The following is a 25,025-nucleotide window of genomic DNA, read 5'->3' on the forward strand; positions in this document are numbered from 1 at the left end:
ATTATCATTAACAGGCTGGAGCGTCTTCATTTTTTCAAGTATCACGTGATAGGGGTGCACGCCATCAGTGTCAATTGTCACGTGATTGTGGTGAAACGCCTACAGTGATGACGTATTTTAAACTGCGCGCGTAAGGCCTCCCACAGAGACTTACGCAAAGTTTAATTTAGCGCGCGCATTGCGAACCTTGGTTCAGGAAGCAACCCACAAATAAGATAGTCCGGATAAGTAAATAAAAAACAAAGCTTTGGCAGAAAGCGCATGTCACAGGTAATTACAGATAATAGCGAACCTTATGGTTTGTAACGTAACACTTTGGAAAATTTAACAGAAAAAGGAAAAACTTAAAGTGAACGTACTGTTTTCGCGCTTAGTGTAATTTTGAAATCTGTACCACTTTTTAGCAAAACTTTTTAATTAAGGTGGGTTAGCTCTTGCGCGTAGGCGATCTAAACGTGTATTAAGGTGGTACTATTTTAATGTTTGTTAGTATGGCAATGTTAAAATATTATACATTTTACTATTGTTAAATTAGATGATTAGCTGTCAAACATCCGTCATGTTTGTGTTATTTGACATGGAGTCACTCTAGCGCATGCATCTACTGTAGTGATTTACCTACAAAAGCCAGTTCTGTCTTTTATAATTGGTATCAACCCGAGTGGCAACCCTAGTCTTGGTACTAATTATAGCGGTAGTACACTTCATAACTGTACAGTAATACTGTGTTTTGTTACACTTTGTGATTTTTTAAAGCACACGCTGCCTGTTTTTCAGTATACCTGTAGGAGCACTGGGTGTTAAAAATGACGAAACGGGAGGCCTTTTTACAAGCTGTCAGCAAAAAATATGTGGACGAGTTTTTGAACTTTATAAAGCTCAGTGTAAGTGCTTGTATTGATTTTTGAGACATTATTGTCTGGTTTCATATTTTAGTAACTTTTTATATATAACATACATTGTAAATGTACATACACCTTTCACTAAGAAAAGTCCAGTTTAAACAATAAAATACTGTAAAATTCCAGTCATGTTAGTCTATTTATTAAAGCTATTTTATATATAATTGACAGATGCCAGCCAGCCAGTCCAATCAAGTCCACTCCAGCATACAATCTGCCCAGAAATATTTCACTTGTTCAAGAACGGCCAAGTTATCATTAGGGTTCAGTCCTATAAAGATGTGATATCTACAAAAGGGGTGAAGTTATATACAAAATATTATAATGTAAAAGTGTCTAAGTCAAACAAGACACAATTGGTTTGTTTATTGAGGGCAGAACCTTTCTTTATATATAACTTATCCTCTTTTGTAGATATCTCATCTTTAGTGGCTGGACCCTTTAGTCTAACTGTTTTTGTACATGAGGAATGTTTTAAGACAGATAAAACTCTTTTTTTAAAACAATTATTTATACAGTATAATGTATAGTACAAATTAAAATAAACACCACTGGGATTCAAACACATGTATCCAGATGAGACATGACCACAGTGCTTTAGTTTAGATACCTTCTTTTCTTTGCATCATAGAAGGACCGTTCAGACCCATTTGATTTGGATGAGCTGCTTCAAGAGTTTCCCAAAAAACAGAAAGAGGAATTATGGGAGAATCTGGGGAAGCTCTTGACAGATGTTTTACTGGAGTTTCCCATGGAGAAGTGGAGCTGTGAGATTGATGAAGACAGTGCTGATGAAATGGAAGTGGAGGGCTCAGCCGACTTGGTAAAGTTTTGTGCTTACTGTAATTCATGTGTTGACATCCACGTGTTTTTCTGTTTTAATATATTGATGTATTCCCCCCTCTAGAAACAGACTATGTCAGTGATTGAAGGTGTGATTATGGTAGTTTGTGCTTCTATTCGTGTAATTGATGAGGATGTGACCTATGGGGCCTTGCTAGAATGTGCCATTATATTAAATGGTGAGTATTTTATTTATTTATTTATTTACAGTACTAACCCATATGGATTTTTGGTGACATCGGCTATGGTCTTCTGTTGTCAGGTGATTTTCCAGTAATGCTGACCAAGCTCCCAAACAGTTATGGCATGCTATACATTTGTGATACCTTCATAGTTTCAGTTAATGCGCTCGCAGCCTTCAAACAAAAAGCATATGATTTTCTAATTCTTTCTATTCAAATGTTTCACTAACATCAGTTAATACACACATGGAGAGTAACAGATTATTATTATGAAGTACAGATGCAATTAGTTATACATGAATTCAAAATGTTTGGTGAGGTAGTCGATTATAACTGGTGAGCAATTTTTGAAATCCAACTCGCACATTAACACCAGCAACAAAGCGCAACCCCAGAGCGAGCTGTTAAACTGAAAGGAGTTCCACAGCAAGCAACACAGAACTTTAGAACTCTGGCAGGAAAGAAATGTTCACCAGAGAGAGTATAAAAAATACTGCATGGGGTAGTGGGCATTAGCTTTTAAAACTTCTTTGGAAAATTGACCGCATCTTTTTACGTTTGCTTTTATACAATAGTCCTGAATTCCTTACCAGTACTTGCTTTTTCTTTTCAGGTATTTTAGATGCTTTGCCTAAATCTCAGTTGTTTTTGCAAATTTCAATCCAGCGACTGTGTGAGTCTTGGTGGGAAAAGGGACTAGAAGGAAAAGAAGAACTTGGAAAAACTGCATTTCTTATGCTTTTGGAAAAAAGTCTTTTAATTAAGAATTCGGTACTGTACAATCTTGATTTAATGATTTTATCACAGAGTTCCTTTATCAGTCTAGTTCAATCAGTCCCAGTCGTTATGGTTTTTTATAGCACAAAGAAGTCAAAGACACGTATTACATTATCATATTTGTGTGTGATGTACATTTTCATTCCTGAATTATTTGTCGAAATTCAGTTATATAATTAAACAAGGAGCTGAACTCCTATTAAGTTTTCATAACAGGACAAACCATTTTTTTTTTTACATATTTCGACACTACCTCAGACTGGGATCTAGGAGTCCCGTCAGGTTCCAACGTGATTTCCGACGGCATGTTAACAGACGGCGCTAAATGACCCGTTTTAAATAAAGTGCATACCGTTGTATTCCTTTTAAAAAAAAAAAAAAAAAGTTTTGACTTGCCAGTGTTTATCTTCTGCTACTCTGCAAATACATTTCTCCAGGGCACGGTACAGCAATATAAAGTAAAAATTATAAATAAACAACAACATTGAAAATTGCCTGAAAGCAACATTTGGCAATTGTGTGTCCTTGTACTGCCCAGTAAACACCACTGGGTGGAGCTCACGCTTTAGTGTAACAATAACAAAAGCTGTGGTCAGAATTCAGCAAAAGTCTTAAGTTTGTTTGTAATCGGTTTGTCTTAATAGCCAAGATCATTGTAATAAAAAGATTCATGCAAGTCTCTATTATGTATATTCACATTAGTTATTTGAAATACAACAGCATGTCCCAAAATAGTATTTGGTAACATAAAGGTGTACAGCATTGCAAGGACAAGTCATGAATTCAATATTTTAAATTGGACTGAGAAATAATTAAAGTAGAAAAAATGGCAGCAACTTACCCTAAAACCTTTGTACTTTTTTCTAATGGTCTACTTAATTGCAACATTAAAGCAGCCAGGTTGGTTCCATATTAGGAGAATATGATTCTATGATGTTCTGCCTGTTCTGAATAGATAATCTGAAAATCTTTTAAACTAACAGTACAAATTGACAAACCAAAAAGTATAGGCCTACACACTCTCCTCTCTTTTCAATGCAAGATGCTGTAATTGCTGTTGATATTACCCCTTAGGAACTGTTTGTATGAACATGCTATATATATGAACGTTCTTAAAAATATCTATTTGAAACATGATGTCAACATAATAGTTTTGCAGAAGAATTACAATTTCAACAACTTCTAATTGATGAATATTTGAGCAACATTTTAATTTAACTTTCTTTTTTTTCTTTCATGAAAACAATGCACAATCCATGTGATTTTACTTCAGGGATGGAAATAAGACTCATTGCGTAGCAGTTTCACCCATTGATTAGCCACAGTGTAGAGGTAAAAAGCTCAGGTGTGTCTTAAACTCCTAGTGAAACCAGGAGTGGATCACACTGATATGCAATGGGAGTCTTATTTTTATCCTTGTACTTTGTGTTTTAAGGCTGCAGACATACAGCGACTGTGGAACCTCCACCAGGCATTGCTCAGCTTTGACTATGACTCTGAAGACAGCAGAGAAATAAAGGACATGCTGCTTCAATGCTTTCTGAGTGTGAACCATATCAAAAGGGAAGAGGCAAGTGTTCACCCAGATACACCATTCTTTATTTCAGGCACATCAGTGCTCATCCTCATCATCAGTATGTTTCTATTTTAAGGGAAGAAGGTTTCTGAGTTTCCTCTTCAGCTGGAATGTGAGCTTTATAAAGATGATTCATGGAACTCTTAGAAATCAACTTCAGTTTTTTCCAAAGTAAGTGTGATAAAAAGGGTTTGGGTTACAGTAACCAGTAATGTAACAGTTGTTCTCTTATTTATGTTCTTTTATAACATTTATAATAGCTGTAGAGTAAGAATTACATGTCATTGAAAAAGCTAAACACTCCGATGCTGATTCTTATGATGTGTATAAGATTTAAGTTTGTAAATCTGCCTTTAACCCTTAGCGGTCTATTGATTCAGCGCGTCTCAGATGCGTCAGGTCCAATTTATTTTCACACGTGCAGTTTATTTTAGATGCGCTGTTTTAAAAGTATTTTTTTCACAGCAAAACAGGTTTAAAAGGCACTGCATATCAACAGGACACTCAGTACTGCATCTCCAGCCCCGCCCCACCCCTTGTTCGCTGTATTTTTCACATACCTCTTTGTAGTAGTAGTAGTGCATACCGATAAATTGTCTACTGATCACTCGTTTTATCACCAAACTCCTCAATAATGCGATCCAGGTCATTATTTTATTACTAAAATGCAAATGTCTGTGATATTCTTTGAGCGCTGGATGCAGAAGCAGCTATCTTGTTTGTTTATGTCCGTGTTATCTATGTGGTGCCGGGGCTATCTGTATTCATGATACGCCCCTTTATTTATTTATTTTTTTTTCCCCAGCTTCTCTCTGCTCCTATCGGTCTCACTCGGCCATTGAATGGTTTTCTCTGCTTTTTCTGGGGAAAAAAACGACTAGAGACCTGTTTTTACGTCTTTTTGATGATGTCGGACAGGGTCCGACATTGGACCGGAAAGGGAAAATTGCAATGTCGGACCAGGTCCGACGTAGGACCGCAAAGGGTTAATATTTGTATCATAATGTGTCCATTTTACATTTGTCAGAGGTCCTGTTTTTATTTCTATTCCCATATGTTTAGATCCATCACAGTTCATGTTGCAGAACTTTACTTCAGAGCATGGACAAAAGCATCTGGAGTCTTTTTACAGGTAGGAGCTTATATCTGTACTGTCATCTCGGATCTAGTGCTACACAATTTAAATTGCATGTCAGATCAACGTCGTGCAAGCGCTGTAACTTTAGAATTTCCATGGACAATATAGTGCAATTTCAGTAATGTAACCTCGCTCTAAATTTCAGAAGAATTGATGTGATTTTTATGATCATTTCAAGATGACGCTGTTTTCTGACAACATTTTTCAGGTCCAAAGCTGTATTAGTGACCATACACATACAGAATACTGCCTAGTGTAAACCAGTCCTCGTTTAGCATTAGCACAGTCCCTGGTTAACGTTGCACTTTTAACAGGTCAGATGGGATTTAGCAGGGACATTGTTTTCATCAATTGCAAATGATGAATAGATAGCGATAATTGTTTCCGTTTAAAATAAAAGGTAATTATTTTAATTAGAAAGCCACCTCACAAGTACATTATTTTGTGGCCACAGTTGTTTTGATGCAAATTATACCTTAAGTCAAAGGGACACTAGTCTACATGTTGCAAGAAAATGTAGAATGAAACCTGTTGCTTTAAATTTTGGGGGACACTATTCTACAGTATGGAGAAATTGTAGATAGAATGTTGATGGACAACACAGAGGAAACAAGATATAGATGATATTTCCTATCAAAAAGTTTTAGTGTTTAGTGTTTTTTTTCAATATAATAAACTATTGTTATGTATATATAGGATTGTATTAGTAATATTTACCATTACCCTCATCAGTTTTGTTCTGAATTAGTTATTTTTGGCTTGAAGGTTTTTCTGTTTTATTTGTGTAAATAAAACTGATTGTAAATAGGGAGAAGTTATAAAACTAATTCTAAATAGGGAGAAGTTGAAATGTGATTATAGTTTTTTGTATTATATTTTGAACAGAATTCCCATTTGTCAGGTCAGGTGAGGATTTTTTTTTCACAAGTCAGATATAGGTAACAATATTTGCAAGCTGCATCTGAACTGCAATGTTCAAATGGCTTTAAACAAAAAGTAGGACTCACTTTATCCATTACTATTAAGTTGTATCAAATGAAAGCCTTTATTTGAGACAAAATGACCACTGAAAACAACTTGGAACTTAAACACAACACACCGTCCACACACCGCTGCAGTGTAACATGAACTCTCTAAACACAACACACCGTCCACACACCGCTGCAGTGTAACATGAACTCTCTAAACACAACACACCGTCCACACACCGCTGCAGTGTAACATGAACTCTCTAAACACAACACACCGTCCACACACCGCTGCAGTGTAACATGAACTCTCTAAACACAACACACCGTCCACACACCGCTGCAGTGTAACATGAACTCTCTAAACACAACACACCGTCCACACACCGCTGCAGTGTAACATGAACTCTCTAAACACAACACACCGTCCACACACCGCTGCAGTGTAACATGAACTCTCTAAACACAACACACCGTCCACACACCGCTGCAGTGTAACATGAACTCTCTAAACACAACACACCGTCCACACACCGCTGCAGTGTAACATGAACTCTCTAAACACAACACACCGTCCACACACCGCTGCAGTGTAACATGAACTCTCTAAACACAACACACCGTCCACACACCGCTGCAGTGTAACATGAACTCTCTAAACACAACACACCGTCCACACACCGCTGCAGTGTAACATGAACTCTCTAAAGCTTCAGCGTCGGCACCAAACCGGCATTTTTGTTGTCATTTCTAATATTAGACTGATGCCAACACAACATTATGTTTAAAACGGTTCATAGTAGTAAATTGTTTTTTTACAAGGAATATAATATGAATAAATTGTGTTGACTTTAATGCCACTCCACTACATCTCGTGGCATTACTGACAAATTGGTCATTAACTACCAGGAACGGACTGATGAACACTTATTTACTTGTCTATACCACCAATGTCCTATTGTAAGTGACTCTGCATATAATGCACAGTTCACAGCCTACCTCTGTAAAGCGCTTTGTGATGGTGGTCCACTATGAAAGGCACTATATAAGAAATAAAGATATTATTATTATTATTATTATTATTATTATTATAAAAAAGAAATACATTGAAAAAAATCACCCTGAAAGAAACCGATAAGGAGAGTCTCTCAGAATGTCCCACACCGGCTTCACATTCGGTTTCTTGGCCATTTTTCTTTGTTTTTTTCGCCAGCAAAGAAGCTAGTCACATGACTTTTTACATCACTTTCATTGGCTGACGTATTCTATGATGTAATGTTGCTTCTACAAAATCAGCAGTCCTTTGATACAGTTGCCTGAAACCTGTAGCTTGTATGTCTCTTTTTACAATGAAATTCCCTTTCTACATTTTTCTAGCAACATGCAGCTTAGTGTCCCCTCGGCTTTAGACAAAAACAAACAACAGTGCTTAAAACTAAAATACTATTTTTGTTTTTGGACATTATCTAGACAAGACAGTGACATTTTCTTTGGTTTTGAATGACGTTTAATATCACCAATCGATTACCTTGGTTCTAATATATAAAAGTTGTATTTTCAGGATATTGAAAATGGCTGCATTCAAGATTTAATGCACCATGGAGTTCATCTGCACAGGAATTCCCCTGTTCATTCCAAAGTGAGACAGGTAATATCCTTCCCTTTATTCCTGTTAAAGAACATGTTGAGCCTGTACTGAAATTCATCTATATTATGATGTCAGGAGATAGACAGTAATGTCATTAATGCCTTTGCAGATTCTGAGTTACTTCCACAAACAGAAGCATCGCCAAGGAGTAGAAGAAATGCTATACAGATTATACCAGCCTATTCTGTGGCGGGGGCTGAAGGTAAAAGATAGACTTATTTTTATATTAACAAATCTGAAGTACACAGAAGATGGCCTCCTATGAGAAAAACAATGTCAAAAGTGTGAAGCAGCAGAGCGTCTAGTGCCACCATATATTTTGCTTTTATTACACACAAAATTCTGATGGTAATAGAATTTAAGTTTTAAAGGCATGTTTTTGTAAAACACAAATCACAATACTTTAAGATGAAGACAAAATACCTCAAACAAGCATTGCATTGAGTGAAAGCCCCTATTTGAACTGTTCTGTGGTGCAGTCTGACTAAAATATATATATATATATATATATATATATATTATATATATATATATATATTATATATACATATATATATACATTTCATGGAATACCACATGGCACAATACTGTAAATATTTTACAGTTTGAATACCCTTGACTTTGGATGATATTTTTATGAAGGGTGACAGTACAATCATGAAAACAGTTTGGTTTTTAATTTAAATAAAGCCATTAGACAGAATCATACTATTCAAGCCATGGGGCAGTGTTTGCCCTAACATCTTTTCGACTGAAGTGGTTTGCATTACTAGCTTTTAAAAAAATAAAATAAATAATTAAGCTATTCAGTATTTAATAATTGACTAATCCAGTGTTTCAGAAATACTAGAAAGGTGGAAGGAAGATCTTTTTTTCAATTGCAAATGGCTTGTTTAGCTTTAAATAAAGTCCAGAAAACCCAATCAATACCCTTGCTTGTACAGTTTGTATTGGTACATAATAAGAAGTGTGTTTATTCTGTGAGTCACGTATGTTGGTTTTAGCAAATTTAGTTATCTGTCAGAACAATACTGTCTGTCATTTTGTTTATAATTTAATTTATTTTAAATTCACTTGTTTTACCACTTGTATTTCATTCCGATGCAACACACAGGCCAGGAATTCTGAAGTCCGTGCAAATGCTGCTTTGTTGTTCACTGAAGCATTCCCTGTTCGAGATCCGAGCTTCGATAATGAGGTCATGGACAGTGAAATCCAGAGACAGTTCGAAGTGCTTTTTGTAAGTCATTTGGTTTTCTCAGGCAGCAGCTTATTAGTATGCAAAATTAAACATAGGGAGTGTGAGAATAGGAAACATACTGTAAAGATCCCCTCCGCTGTAGTCATAGGAAATAAAACTGTCTTCGTTTGTTTCTGCTTTAGAGAATGCCCTACTGTATAATGACAATTTAGGTGCTAATGAAATTGCGTTTTGGAAGGAAAAACAGGAGCCATATAATATATGGTAGTGCTAATTTGGGTTCTGTGAAACATGGTGTTAATTTAAGTAAACAAGCTTTTAAAAAAAACAAAAAACAAATGTTGTTTTAATGGCATTTAATTAAATGAAATTGAAAGCCAAAGCATATAGGCATTAATGTATTTTCCAAGTTGGCAGGTAATGCATGGGAAACATACAATGACCTCCTTGTTTCAGAGTCTTCTTGAAGACCCTCAGCCTCTAGTTCGTTCTACAGGGGTACTTGGTGTATGCAGAATAGCTACCAAGTACTGGGACATGATCCCCCCCACCATCCTTACAGACTTCCTTAAAAAGCTGATTGACCTGGCTTCTGACGTAAGCTCTGCTGATGTCCGCTGTTCTGTCTTTAAGGTATATTGGAGCTTTCTTGTATATCTTTATTATTAGTGTGGCCATAATTATATTAGTATAGTATTAGTCTGGATGGACTTTTATTTTTATATTTGTTTAACCCCCCACAGCAAAATTTTAGTGGATTTTTCTCTCATTCAGTTGGCCGATCTGATTGGTGTGCGTGTTCTTTTTTTTTGTGAGGCATGGTCCAGGTCTGAATGGATCATTTGTTTTAGCAAGAATTGGAATAGACTATGTAACACAATTTTTGTTCCTGGGTAGTAAGTGTTATTTCCTAATTGCTTATGCCTCAAAAGTATAGAAAATGGCTATTATTCCCCACAAACTTTGCTTTTGTGACCAGGACAGTGATATTTTGAAATTTACCTATTTCCAATGAGAAAACGGGCAAATTTGTGTCTTTTCGTTCACATAAAGTCAGAAAAAACAACATATGAATCCAAATTAACATGTATTTATACTAAAGTAATACAAAAATGACTACAAAAGATTTAGAAGTGAGTAGTTTTTCGAGATTTACGATTATACTGTAAATCACTTTCACGAATCAGCCCCCAAATGTAGTCTCCCATCATGTTCTCGTTATACTGTCCTTGGTAGCGGCGTTCAAAGTCCAGTATATCCTGGTGGAAGCGCTCGCCTTGCTCCTCCGAGTACGCTCCCATGTTCTCCTTGAATTTATCAAGATGAGCATCAAGGATATGGACTTTGAGGGACATCCTACAGCCCATTGTGCCGTAGTTCTTCACCAGAGTCTCAACCAGCTCCACATAGTTTTCGGCCTTGTGATTCCCCAGGAAGCACCGAACCACTGCGACAAAGCTGTTCCAAGCCGCTTTCTCCTTACTAGTGAGCTTCTTGGGGAATTCATTGCACTCCAGGATATTTTTTATCTGTGGTCCGACAAAGACACCGACTTTGACCTTTGCCTCAGACAGCTTAGGGAAGAAGTCTTGAAGGTACTTGAAGGCTGCCGACTCCTTATCTAGAGCTCTGACAAATTGTTTCATAAGGCCCAATTTGATGTGCAGTGGTGGCATCAGCACCTTCCGGGGGTCCACCATTGGCTCCCACTTGACGTTGTTCCTCCCCACAGAGAACTCGGTCCGCTGTGGCCAGTCCCGCCTGTGGTAGTGCGCCTTGGTGTCCCTGCTGTCCCAAAGGCAAAGATAGCAGGGAAACTTGGTAAAACCGCCTTGGAGACCCATCAGGAATGCCACCATTTTGAAGTCTCCTATGACCTCCCAGCCGTACTCATCATACTTCAAGGCGTCCAGCAAGGTCTTGATATGTATCCACTTAGGCAGCTGGAACTAAACTGAACTGGTGGGCTTAAGGCCCCTGTATTTATACTATTATTTATATTACTGGAAAGTTCTAGAAGTTTACTCAGCACTGAATCTATCTGGAATATTCTGGAAAATAGGTAAATTTCAAAATATCACTGTCCTGGTCACAAAAGCAAAGTTTGTGGGGAATAATAGCCATTTTCTATACTTTTGAGGCATAAGCAATTAGGAAATAACACTTACTACCCAGGAACCAAAAAAGAAAAAAAAATTGTTACACGGTGCTATAATTCAGCAGCTACAATCACAGGCCACTTCAGTGATGGAAATAAGACTCCCATTGCAGAGCAGTTTGGCGGTTTTCCTATGAGTTTATTAAGACACACCTGAGCTTGTTACCTATACACTGTGGCTAATCAAGCTTGTATTAAAACCTGGAATGGGAGAAAGTGCTATGCAATAAGAGTCTTATTTCCATCCCTCCACTTGAACAGAGTTGTTTGAATCACTCAAGGGGTAAAAAATTAAATAATAATAATAATAATAATAATAATAATAATAATAATAATAATAATTGTATAGCTTTTAAAACAAAGATTGCCACAGTAAAGTGAATATCTATATTTGAAGAGATTGCATATGTCCAACCATTTGTTTCCATGGATGTCCCGCTTGCATTTCCCCTTGTTTTCTCAAGCATTCTTATGTCTTCAGTTGTGGCTTATAAATTCTTGGCTCATATGGCCTACTCCTATTGCTATATAAAGCTGTAACTGCCTTTCCTGCCCATTTTAAATGTTGAACCCGACTGAACCGAGGAAGATCAAACACTTCAGATATCTTTAGAGCAGTGGCTCTCAACCCTGGTCCTGGGGACCCACTGTCCTGCTGGTTTTTGTTCCAACCGAGCTCTCAATTACTTAATTGAACCCTTAATGGAACTAATCAGAGCTTTTTACTTATTTTAAAGAGTTGGAGATTTCAAGTTAAATATAGAATTATATAAGGAACTTGAATTCTCCAACATTTTGTAAGCTAATCAATTTTAAAAAGTCAAATTTAATCATTATTAGTTCAAGTGTTATGTATTTTTGTTTTTTTTACTATATCTTGTAAAGCGCTTTGATGGTGGTCCACTATGAAAGGCGGTAAGGTGCTATATAAAGTATTAATTGATTAAATGTGTCCAATTAATCAAATAATTAGACCAGTTAAGTAACAGAGCTCAGGTGTAATGAAAGCCAGAAAACACTGCGGCCCTCCAGGAACTGAGTTTGACACCCCTGATGTAGATTAACTCAATGTATTTTGTTACCTGGTCTTTTTTTAAAAAAAAATGATTTTGAATAATTTTTTAGTGCATGGCAATGGTCACGGAAAACAAGCTAAGCCACCCATTGCTTGAGCAGCTTTTGCCAGCTCTGAAAAACAGCCTTCATGACAATTCAGAGAAGGTGCGCGTGGCCTTTGTGGATCTCCTGCAGAAAATTAAAGCTGTCAGAGCGGCCAAGGTAAGATGAATAGGATCTGGATCCCATCTGTCACAAACAAAAACTAGCTGACTAACATTTCTCATGATGAAGCTGAAATAAGACGATAAGGAAATAAGAACTTATTAAACAACAGCACCTGGTATCCTCAGCAGATGATTTTAACCCTTTTAGTTTGATGATTTTTATGAATTTAGCCCTTTTAGTTTCAATGAAGAATCTCTGTAGGGTTTCTAGGGTTGATGGTTAGGTCGGTTTTGTCCTGTATTGTGAATTGCCATTTGTATCAGATTCTGAATATGATTGTCAGTGTTATGAGCTGTTGCCCTGTTTGTTCTTTATACACTGCCTGTGTGTCTGCCTGATAGTCGATGCGTGATGCAGCAGGGGAGGCTTGGACATTTAAGATTCCTGTAAGCAAATGTTAAATGAATTATGCCTGACAGGAATGGGCTAGTGGTGTGGTTGGTTTTGATAGACATTGTTTGCGGTCTAAGATTAGTTGATTAGACAATAGATTGATGGATTTTTTTTTCTTTCTTTTATTTACAGTTTTGGAAAGTGTGCCCGATGGAACATCTTCTGGCCCGGCTTGAGACTGATTCCCGGCCAGTCGGCAGGCGGATTGTGAACCTTCTTTTCAACTCTTTTCTTCCTGTTAACCAATCGGAAGAAGTTTGGTGTGAACGTTGTGTCACTCTCATACAGATGAATCCCATGGCAGCAAGAAAGTTCTACCAATATGCCCACGAACATACTGCTCCTACTAATATAGGTGAGGGCAGAAAATCCTTGCGTACATTCAGCTGAGAGTGGACGTGCAGTAACAGCACTATGACTCCATGTAGTCACACCATCACAGTCAGATGTCATGACCCTTGCACAGGAAAGAGGCTGTATATAGTACAAAGCAGGAAAAACAAATCTCTTTTGGTTCCAACTATTTGATCTTGTAGAGCCAATGTATGTGTCATGAGAATTGATAGAGTCTCACAAATATGGTCTGACCAGACGATTAAGAAGACAGATCTGTTTATTAAAATCCACCTAAATGTAGTAATCAATATTTATTGCAGCAAAGCTGATGCTCACAATTCGCCGGTGCTTAAATGCTTGTATTCAGAGAACAGCCAGAGAAGACCAAGATGATGTTGAAAACAGTAACAAGGAGAATACAAGTGTAAGTACATTGAAAAGCTTTAAGCCTAAACGTTTCAGGAATATTTCTGATATTTGTCTGTTTGTCTTGGCAAAGCTAGAATAACTGCGACGGATGATGATAAATAGTCTGCTGCATTGTACTATTTCTTTCATGAATAATTCTAGAAGCTTTGTGTGCTGTATTTTTATTGGTCTACATTATGTAATCGCTTTTTTTTGTAGTTGCCTGCTCTAGGCATACATTGTGTGTAACCAAGGCTAGAACAGCCAGAGTCTTTCTGCTGAAGTAGTAAGAGCAAGGTGATCTAACAGTTATTCATTTGGTTTTGTATTGCTGGCAATACAGTTCGAAACACCTGAAATGATTGAAAACATCATACATCATTTTTTTTTTTTTTTTTGTAATTGTTGCAAACATTCAGTTCTGTGGAAAAGCTTTCATACTTCTAATTTGTTGCAGGTCCTGGAACATGTTCTGTCCATTAATGACACAGCCTCCATGGCCAGCTTGCTGGAAATCACAGTCATTCTTTGGAGAAGTATCCGCAAATCGCTAGAAATGAATAAAGAGGCCCTTGCATACACAACAAGCAAGTTTGCATCTGTGCTGCCGGGGTATTTCCGCGTGTTTAAGGTAAGTTTTAATGTCCAAGTAGTTTTATTTATTTATTTCTTTCTTCAATAGCAATTAAACAAAAGTATTTAGAATTGTGCATTGCGTTCAAGATCAAGAGTGGGGTGACTGTTGTTTTCTCTCAACAGGAGGATCGTTGCATCGTACCATTAATTCTGCTAGCTTCCTTTATGCCTGCTGCAGCTGTCCCTACTTTCAGGTCTGATATTTAAATTCCTAACCATTTGACATTCCCTTTTTGTAAGGTGACTAGGTTTCATCGCTTTTTGACTGTTTTCTGCAGCTGCGGGGTTGTCTCAAAGCTGAGAAGCTTGGAAAAAGGAGCCACTGAAAACCAGTACTCTTCACTCATAGACTGCCTTTGCCAGTGGGGTCAAGTTGGACATGTTCTGGAGGTCATTACAGACTGGCTAACTGAGGCTATGCCACTTAAACAGGTTTGTCTAAAAAAAAAAAAGCAAAACAAAAAAAAAACTGGATCACTACAGAACGTCTTAGGTTTGGAAAATTGACATGGAGTCAAGGCAATCAAGAGGTTCTTGATTGAGATCCATATATAGAAGCACAAGCACAGTACAAAAGTGTTTCTTTCTGTGTTTCTATATGTTTAAAATTGTAATGCATGTTTCCTCTATTGTCAGAGCAAAAGAGACTCTGAGCGAAGAGTGCGCATTCAGGAGGTGGTGGAAGTCAAACCAGACTTGGCCCTTGATTATGTTGAATACATGATCACCCACACAATGAATCGGGACTGCCTGCTTGCTGTTCCACAGAAGAAATTAAACCATCTTCTGAAAGCCCTTGGGGCATTAAAGGTGAAATTATATATATATATTATTATTATTATTATTTATTTCTTAGCAGACGCCCTTATCCAGGGCGACTTACAATTGTTACAACATATCACATTATTTCACATATCACATTATTTTTACATACAATTACCCATTTATACAGTTGGGTTATTACTGGAGCAATCTAGGTAAAGTACCTTGCTCAAGGGTACAACAGCAGTGTCCCCCACTGGGGATTGAACCCACAACCCTCCGGTCAAGAGCCCAGAGCCCTAACCACGACTCCACACTGCTGCCCATTATATATATATATATAATGTGTGTGTGTGTGTATATATAATATATATATATATATATATATATATATATATATATATATATAATTATATATATATATATATATATATATATTGTGATTTATTATTATTATTATTATTATTATTATTATTATTATTCCTAGTGGAATACATATCCCCAGCGACTGAGCTATGTCATCTTGCATATGTCATCCTGCACATCCAATTCTGATGTAACTTAGTACAGATGTTCTTTTGATAATATCAATAAATATATAAGATATATGGATGTGCTTGTAAGGATCTCGCATCTCAATATAATTGAGCATGTTTGGGATGAACTTTTAAAAAGCATTTGTCATCACAATCCTCTGCATACCTTTCTGCACCACTTGCGTGGAAATTTAATGACTGAATAGTAGGGGTGCAACAGTTATCAATTTTGAAAAACCGGAACCAACATTTGAATAAAATTAGCATTGGCAGTTTCTGCACTAAGCTGGCTGCATTTTCGGGAGCTCATCTTACACTTTGCTGTATGCAGACGGTTTATATTAACATCCCTTAATAGTTTTAATACAGTAACATAAATCAAAAGTTATGACAAGACTTACCTGTGATTCTGACAGCCCCCAGTTGGAATAGTCCGTTCCCTTGGGTGCACTAATGCAGTTCAGTTTTCCCTTTACACACATTGTAGGGTCTATGCCATGTCACGCCATGACATATATAAACCTCAATCCACAATGAAAATGGATAATATAACTGGACAATTTGTTTGTTTTAAAATACCTAATAATATAGAAATATAACATTCCTTTGTAGGAGGTATTCTACTCATTTATAAGTTCACCTGAGACAGGCTTCTGCAAAATAGACAAAGAAACTGCTCTGAGGGCCTTTTTGCTTCATGGTCGACTGAGCATCCATCTACAGCATAAAGTAAGTGGTTTTCCTTTAAAAAAAGCAATATACATCGGTATACCTAGTTTTAAGTTTGATTACAGATTTTATATTTTAGGCAACTCATAGTATTATCTGCTTTGCCAGAATTGGCTTTTTTTTCTGTCATAATTACAATATCGGGCCCTAACAAGCTGCAGTCCCAACCACAGACAGTTCTTCCTCCATTATGTGAATGTTGTGAATCGCTTCTTCGTACTCCTACTAGGTTGCAAACTAGAATTTTGTTAAGTTTCTGGTTGAAGGTGGGACCAAGGCTTTATATGTTGTTGTTTTTTTTTCTGATTTAACGTTGCTTTGGTGTAAACGGTGTTCAGATGTTTCAATATCAACTGCACACACAATGCGTTGTGCAAAATAATGCTCTGCGACAGAGTCGGCATTCATGAATTAAACACTTGTTTCAGTATAACACAGAAAGGACTTACCTCTTACTTCTGGAAAACACTGCTGCGTGGACAATTGAGAAGGTGCTGCCATTCTTAATAAATCCAATATGTGAAGATGAAGCGTCGGAACAGAAGACTCTGGTTGCAAAACAGGCTGTTGAAGTATGTTTATCTTCTCTCTTCCTTTGTGTGTAATTCATAGCTGTATTATAATGTATAATACCCATATACAGTAATATATAAAAAGTCTCTTAAAATATATATTTCCATGAACACAGTCACTTTGTTCTATCCAGTGATACTTGCTCACACAGGACTGTAATCGGTTGCTTCTTTATAAAAAATGGATTCTCAATGTGCTGAATTACAAGCAAAACTGCTTCAGGAGGTATCAAACTTAATTCTGCCTTTTGAACTGTTAAGAATGTAAGTTAGTTGTATGGAATAAGAAGTGGTGTTACATGACTTACGGTGCACTTTCTTTAATAAACATTTACCACAAAGACAAACTGGAGAGTTTATTAATTCAAAGAATTATGTACTAGGTTGTCACAAAATAAATTAGAATTGCAACCCCATTTAATAAACATTAAACAATAATCAGCATTATGTGATCAATTACAATTTTTCCTCTGCTTCTGGATGTTTAGGTCTTGATTTAGAGGATAACGGTACACAGTGGATGTTTAGGTCTTGATTTGGAGGATAACGGTACACAGTGGATGTTTAGGTCTTGATTTGGAGGATAACGGTGCACAGTGGATGTTTAGGTCTTGATTTACAGGTTAACGGTACACGGTGGATGTTTAGGTCTTGATTTAGAGGATAACGGTACACAGTGGATGTTTAGGTCTTGATTTACAAGATGCGGAACACAGTTGCCACTAGAGAGATTTTATTTCCTTGAACAAGTTCCATTTTTATAAAGAAGTTTTGGATGCACTTGTCTATACAATGTCTCAAGGGGATAATGGAAGTGGTTTAACAGAAAATGCATACTTTATCTATTTTAAATTGCCAAGAACAAAAAAATTAAATAAAGCTGTTCTACTATGCTGGTTAAAATCACCTGAACAGTAACTCGCTCTGTGGTGCTCAATAAAAATGATAATAAAAGGTTTCTGCTGGTCTTCAGAAAGGGAAGGCCCCCTGGTCATGTCAAGACGTTTCCTAAAGCACTTTTAATGTATTGAAACTGCAATGAAACTGCACTCCTGGACCAGGGTTGTCTACCCCTGTTCTATAGTACAGTCATGGGTGTCAGACTTGAAGGCAAATTTTTTTTCTAAGGGAAAGATTATATCCCATTTATAAGAGCTTTACTTTACCGATTCACACGTAATACATGAATTATGAAAATTAATTGGAGTATTTTAATTTTGTATTACACAGGCATGTCTGACCGTTTGCAAAGATGTGATTATGGTTGGCCTTGCTGACCCAGAGTTTCAAGGACAGATTCTACAGTTTTCCCTGTCTGTGCTGCAAGCGGGTATGTTTGTTTAATGTCAGGCTTGAAGATATGTTTTATTTTCCATGCAGCACTTGAAAGGACTCCAAACTTGCTTTTAATGAATGTTTGGGATTTGCTCTAAACTGGTTAAACAGTAATCTTAGTTTATTTGCATTTACATTTGTTTATAATAGTCTCCATTTTTAAATGTTAACATACTGTAATATATAAAACATAACTTTTGCTAAAATATGTATATAAAAGTATGCATTTTAGGAAGGAATATTGTGTTATAGGAGGCAGTGTGGTCTAGCGGTTAAAGTCCGGGGCTTGTAACCAGAAGGTTATTGGTTCAAATCCCACCCCTGCCACTGATTGACTGTTTGACCCTGAGTAAGTCACGTAACCTCCTTGTGCTCCATCCTGTGGATGAGATGTTAAATCATGTCCTATTGTAAGTGACTGCATATAATGCACAGTTCACAGCCTACCTCTGTAAAGTGCTTTATGATGGTGGTCCACTATGAAAGGTGCTATATAAAAATAAATAAATGTATTATTATTATTATTATTATTGTAATTGATTTAGTAATACAACATAGGACTATTGTACATATTAGTACATTTTTCTTTTAGAAATGTCCAGCTGGTAAGGAAGAATTTGTTTGAAGGTAATTATTCAAGCTCTGTACACACACACACACACACATACACACACACACTGTCTTCTGTCATCAGTCCAGTGGTTTATCATGTGTGTGTTTTCCCATTCACAGAGAGGGGATACATGTGTCTGCCGTTGCTCCTCTCTGTCCTCAAGGAGATTACTGAGAACTGCCTGGCCCTGACTGTTCAAAACCAAAACGAGGACCTGCTGGTTCTCCTTAACATTGCCCAGAATGTCTTCCAAAAAACCCTTGAAACAGCTGCGCGCAGACTGAGGAAGCAGCGTGAAGAGGCCTTGCAGGTATGCCCTTTAAGAAGGAGACTATTAAAATCTAAAGTATAGAAGACATCATTTAAAATGTGTGGTGTGTGTGTGTGTGTGTGTTTTTTTTAATTTAGTCATCGCCAATGGATTTATTTATTTATTATTTTTATTTTTTTACCCAATTATTTTCCCAATTTGGAATCAGCAATTGTATGTATTGATCCGGCCACGGAAGTCGCTGGTGCGTGGTGAACCAAGGATTACCCTGCCGACCTGAGCCCTCCCTACCCGGGCAGCGCTCGGCCAATTGTGCGTCGCCCCCTACCCGACGCCTTCTGATTGGATGTGCCACTCAGGGTCCCCTAAAATGTGTGTTATGTGCATCCCCTTCCCATGGTGGTGATGACACAGTTTTTATCTGGTCAGGATTAGACATTGACAGGTAGTGGGCTTTGAGCGTCTACAGTTCTGTCTGTCCTTGCAAGAAATTGCATATTACTACAAGTTTAAGATACTACTCTTGTTTTGTTTTCTAGTTGCTTCATGCTGCTCACGTGATGCTTGCAGATTTCATTAATGTCGTTCAGGACTGGCATGCTGCTAATGTCTTGGTACTTCATGGTGTGTTCTCAACCATTCTTGCTGCAGTACTTGTGGAATTAAGCCATTACTTGCAGAAGGTAAGCTTTTAAAAAATATTTGTTGTTTTTCAGTGTGGTACTTACCACAGTGTGGCCCTGCTGAAGCAGCAGAATCCCCCGAGTGATACCATTGTTGGGAGCTTGGTGGTGGTGCCTGGTATTGCACCTGCTGTGTTTTTCGTGTGTGCTATGAAACAATAAAATGCAACCCCTCTGGCTTTCTTCCTCACACTCGCAGTGCATTCCTGCACCCTTTTTCACTTGGTAATTAAAGTAGATTTTAAGAAAATGCATGGGTATGGAGATGCTGTTCTGAATAAATGGTGACCTGCTTTCTCATGGTACCGATGTCTGTATTATGATTTACTGGGATACTGTATGTATGTTGCTGACAGAATGCCTCGATTTAGTCTTGCCTGTAGAATTAACATTGCGCCAATGATTTTGATTTGGTTTCAGATTTCGCATGCGAAGGAGCTAACCCCACCTGAGACCGTTCAAGACCTGCCTCCACTTTCAAGCACATTACTTGCAATTATTATGAAATCTCCAAGTCTGATCAGGTAAAGGAAGATGATGTTTACATTTCTAGTAGAATATCATCATCATCCTCATCCTCATGATAAATCCTCAATAAACTGTCATATTACAGTAAATGGTACAACGTTGTGCTGTGCTTGTTGAGCATCCCAGTAAGGGAAGCTTTTATGAGTTTTTTAAATCCGCTGCCGCTGCACCTAACTGCCAGTATCTCATCAAGTCTTATAAGCTGACAACTTCATTTTCAGTATAGTTGACACTGCTTGGGCTAAAGCTAACAGCATCCTTCATGTTGACCTGTGATCTGCCATGTTTTGTTGCCATATTGGGGTCATGTGATTTTTTTTTTTTTTTTTTTTATACACATGTATTCTGTGATTCCCTAGGTTATGCTTGATCATGGGTGTCATACAAGCAACATTAACTCTTTCCTGACAGCCTTTTTGTCAAAGCCTTACTGTATTTCAGAAACCATATGGTATAGTCACTTCACATTTACAGGGTTATGTGAACATTGCATTCTAAATGTGTTGCTGACCAGGGTATTGACCTATGGCTTCCATATTGACAGTTTGAGTTATTATCTTTTATTTTTTGTACACACTTGTATTCTTAGATTTGTTTTACTTGAGTTTATTACCAGTGTTGTCTAGTAAAAATGAACCATTGCTTTAACTTCTTTCCATAGCAATGATGCAGACCACATGCTTTGATATAGGGTCTTTTATAGTGGTGTACATGCATTGTTTTTGTTTAAAAAAAAAAAAAAAAAAAAAAAACCCTCCCATTTCTTTTTTTTAGGTCATTTCTTAGCGAGTTAAATGAGTCTGTTGATTCTGAAGCAGTGGAAGGCGTCGTTGGATTGACTGCAGTCCTGTGCATCTTAACAGTGGTCAGACAGGGTGGGTTTATGCCTTGCATCCCGCATTCTATTCATTTGTCAGGATTTGTGTAAAAAATAATAGATTGGCCAATCCTTTACCTTGTTCCCAATTAAGCATGAAATTTAATTCGGACTTTTCTAATCTGTCTTTGTATTGAAGGGCAATGGAGAATGAAATCTCTTTATGGCTGGAATTTGAAGCCCTTATTTGTGCACCCCATTCTTTTGAGAATGTTCCCAAGTAACTTAAGCATTAAATAATTACATTAACTGTTGATTTTAAAAGGGGTGTTAATTGCCTTTGCCTTTACCCACACCAATGTTTTGGCAGCATTAACTCTCAACCATACTGGACTATATGGCACCCAATTGTACCGTACTTGCATCAGCTTGTACTTGCACTGAACTGCTCCATACCTTGCCTCAATTAACTATTGCTCCTAACTCTTAACTACGTACTGTATGTTGTATTTGATTTTACTCTTCTAGGTAACCATACTACCGTTTTTTGTAATTGTTCTTTTTTTGAAATCATTCTCATCCGTTTATGATACTTACTACATGTTCTTACTCGATTTTACTCATATAAGTTTTAACTTCTCTTAGTCAAACTCTTACTTATAATTTACTGTATCCTTGAATTTGATCTTATTGTACTTTCATAACTGCTTTTACCTGTATTATGATATTCTGTAATGTGATATTTTATAATATGATAACTTGTAATGTGATATTTTATAATGCTTTATATTGTGATATTTTGTAACAATTGTAAGTCGCCATGGATAAGGGCGGTTGCTAAGAAATAAATAATAATAATAATTGAAAGGACTGGTCATAACATTTATGAAAACCTTAGAACATAATAGCATAACCTAATACATTAAATAATGTTATTACATGTTTGTTTGCACAATTTTAAACAGTTGAAAGTACTTTTGTTGTTTTTTTCTTTTCTTTAGGTAAATGTAAAGGATCTGATATTAAGAGTTCTGCAGCCTCAGTTCATATCAAACTGCAAAAGTATTACGAAGTTGTGGCCGATGCAAGTGACAGCATTGAAAGGTAAAGTGTCAACTACAGGGGTAGAAACAGTGCTTGATTAATAAAAAAATGTAAAATGAATCATTTAAATTCCTGCCCAGTGTTACAAGAAACTCAATTTGGCAATGCTAGGACAAGTGTTTTATTTTGTCGGAGCCCTGTATAAAATAGTTCAAATAGGTAGTTAAATCTATTGGTTTTGTGTTCTATAAAAGAGGGGTTGGCCTTTTACACATTCTGAAACTCAGTAAACACAAGCAGACAGTCTCTATCATATCCAGGTTGTGTTTTGTGAATCTTTTAAATCTATATTCTTATCTGCTGACACAAGCGTTGCATCAAGATTAGGTCTCCAGACTTGCTAAGTCCTCCAGACACTGTATCAAGGTTAAAAAATACTTCTAATAACCTTGGAATAGTTTCAGGTTGTGAATATATGTATTTTTGCTGCCAAAGGAAATAATTGCCGCTTTAGTTTTGTTTACTTCAGTATATTTTTACTTCTGTAAACTGGCAAAAATGTATTTAAGGTGAAGTTTGGATACTTCAGGTTACAGTGGTAGCCATACACAAAATCTTTTTGTTTTCTTGTTTTTAATTGAAGCTTTTTTTTTTCTTCTCTTCTCTTTCCTTTTCTTTCTTTTCTTTACAGAGCAATATATGAATCGGCTCTTAAGATTGGAAATGACATCTTGCAGCCATGATGTGATTTGTATACAGTGCATTTTGGATTTATGTTTAAGAAAATGTTTCATGTATGTAATCAGAAAACAACCAAATGGATGAAAGAAGCATTGTTCTACATGGTTGATATCTAATGATTAAAGGAATAATGCTAATTATATATATATGTGTGTGTGTGTCTATATATATATATATATATATATATATATATATATATATATATAAATTAGAAAAAATAATATTGATGAACCATAACCACTAGCCATGTTAAACATATTAAACATTTTATTGTTGCTGCTTTTGTAAATAGCCACAAATGCTGAACCACATCACAATTTGCAGATTCATTTTTAAGTAAGACAGCCCCTATTTTTATAAATGTTGCCATGAATTTTTCACTTTTCTTTGTTTTGGAGTCTAAAAGACACAATTAAGACAAAAGTGTAGGTTAAACTAAAACAAGAATATCTATGGGTGTGTTTGTTTTGTTTTTGTTTTTATTTCTTTTTTCATGATCTCTAGAAGTTGTTGTTGTTGTTGTTTTTTCTATGGACAGGATTCACGGCACAGTAAAGCTTGGAGAGCACTCTGCTTGCTGCTGCTGCTGCTCCTGTGTGCTGTTTTATTGTTTCAGGGATTTGCCCCCTTTGAGATGCAGAGTTCATTATGCAGTACAACAAAACATGTGATTGTTACTTCCTTCCAGTATTGCTTCATCACATAGAAAAAAAATCAACACTGTTTACAGTGTGTTCAAGTTGATACTGTACATCCTTTTATAAATCATGCGAAGAAAGAAAAACACAAAAACATAAAACAGAACGTGGAAACTTGGGCTCATTGGATCACCAGACAGCAACCAAGCATAACTTTAGTTTGAATGGGGATTATTTGCTACCAAGAGCATCAGTATTGTTGCTTTGATTTACTGGCACGTTTCAGGCTTCTTTCCTGTATTAACAAAGCTAGTTCTGCTTCAACGCCACTATTTGTAGCAACAAAAACCAATCAAGCTGTTTTGAAGTTGATCTGAATTTATAGTTTCAAAGAAGTCTGTTGCAGTGAAGGGTATTTCCTTGATGGCCAGTATTATTTTGTACTTACATTTATTAATGTGTTGATTAAAACTTTGATTGACCTAAAATCCCTTTCTCATACAGTAAATATATTGCAAAAACATATCCATTGCTTTTTTGTGTGTTATTTTGAATGATTTCTGTATTTTATGAAGATGATACGCATTGCATTGTGACAATCCATGCAAGGCCATTTTATTTCTGGACATGAAAATGATGGTGTCAAGGAATTGGGAATTATGATATTTTTGCATTAGTCATGCTGAGAAGTGTTGGTACATTATAGATAGGGCTTCTGTTTTTCGGGTTTTATTAACTGTATTTTTCGGTGCTTATTTTTAGCTATTTTCGAGTTTTATGTAAATGTTTGTTTTTTTTTCCGGGCTTTCGTTTTTGATATACTGTATGAAATTAGTGATTTCGGTTACTTTCCAAAATGCTGGAGTGTTTTTTTTTTTTTCTGTCAAAATATGTATAGTAACTCGACAGTACTTGCACACTTTCCTTTGCTGTCTTCCACAACAAAATCCCTATGGTCACGGGCACATTCTTCTGGGGTTTTTGTCTGGAGGCATTTTTGTACATTTTGCCACAATTATTTTTTAAATCCTCCGCGTCTTAACTAATACAGCTTTAAATCCCGCTAACAAGCCTCCATCCTGATTGTAATCTCGTTTTAAATCTCGCAAGCGGAGTATCCAATAGAAATGTAGGAATGTGCTGTTACTCAGTAGTTGGGGCGGGTTTAAAGTATTCAGAACTAATCCATGATAGATACAAGTCAGGAAGGCGGGATATTGCCCAGCAGCACAGGGAAATGTATTTATTATTACTTTTGTAGTATGTTTTATTTTTTAAAATGTGAAAAGGGCAACGTCAACGTGAA

At 36.6% G+C, this 25,025-nt stretch overlaps 1 protein-coding gene across 3 annotated transcripts; it reads left to right on the top strand.

The window, feature by feature from the left end:
* Positions 1–122: 122 nt before the first annotated feature.
* Positions 123–24,256, top strand: LOC117400673 (condensin-2 complex subunit G2-like). Of its 3 annotated transcripts, none has more exons than XM_059023309.1 (28): positions 123–270; positions 757–884; positions 1,534–1,725; positions 1,810–1,924; positions 2,541–2,698; positions 4,140–4,274; positions 4,357–4,451; positions 5,343–5,412; positions 7,948–8,034; positions 8,144–8,236; positions 9,149–9,274; positions 9,692–9,868; positions 12,519–12,671; positions 13,203–13,425; positions 13,727–13,830; positions 14,272–14,445; positions 14,574–14,644; positions 14,729–14,882; positions 15,087–15,260; positions 16,361–16,477; positions 16,906–17,049; positions 18,280–18,379; positions 19,117–19,307; positions 19,808–19,951; positions 20,372–20,475; positions 21,254–21,354; positions 22,298–22,400; positions 23,032–24,256. In XM_059023309.1, the coding sequence occupies exons 2-28, from the start codon at positions 807–809 to the stop codon at positions 23,081–23,083; spliced, it is 3,435 nt and encodes a 1,144-aa protein (XP_058879292.1). In that variant the 5' UTR covers positions 123–270; positions 757–806; the 3' UTR covers positions 23,084–24,256. The 3 variants fall into 3 exon arrangements, with proteins under 3 accessions (XP_058879292.1, XP_033856832.3, XP_058879293.1); XM_034000941.3 differs by having other exon boundaries at positions 778–884; XM_059023310.1 differs by lacking the exon at positions 757–884.
* Positions 24,257–25,025: the final 769 nt, after the last annotated feature.

Source organism: Acipenser ruthenus, chromosome 4 (assembly GCF_902713425.1).
Source record: "Acipenser ruthenus chromosome 4, fAciRut3.2 maternal haplotype, whole genome shotgun sequence".
NCBI classification, from domain to species: domain Eukaryota; kingdom Metazoa; phylum Chordata; class Actinopteri; order Acipenseriformes; family Acipenseridae; genus Acipenser; species Acipenser ruthenus.

What these genes read in the sequence shown, in the direction of transcription:
- LOC117400673 (XM_059023309.1), top strand. Translation starts at nt 807, where the DNA reads ATGACGAAACGGGAGGCCTTTTTACAAGCTGTCAGCAAAAAATATGTG. An exon ending in ATGTGCCATTATATTAAATG is followed by an intron (nt 1,925 to 2,540) that starts GTGAGTATTTTA and finishes TTTTCTTTTCAG; the next exon opens with GTATTTTAGATGCTTTGCCT. An exon ending in AAATCTCCAAGTCTGATCAG is followed by an intron (nt 20,476 to 21,253) that starts GTAAAGGAAGAT and finishes TCTTTTTTTTAG; the next exon opens with GTCATTTCTTAGCGAGTTAA.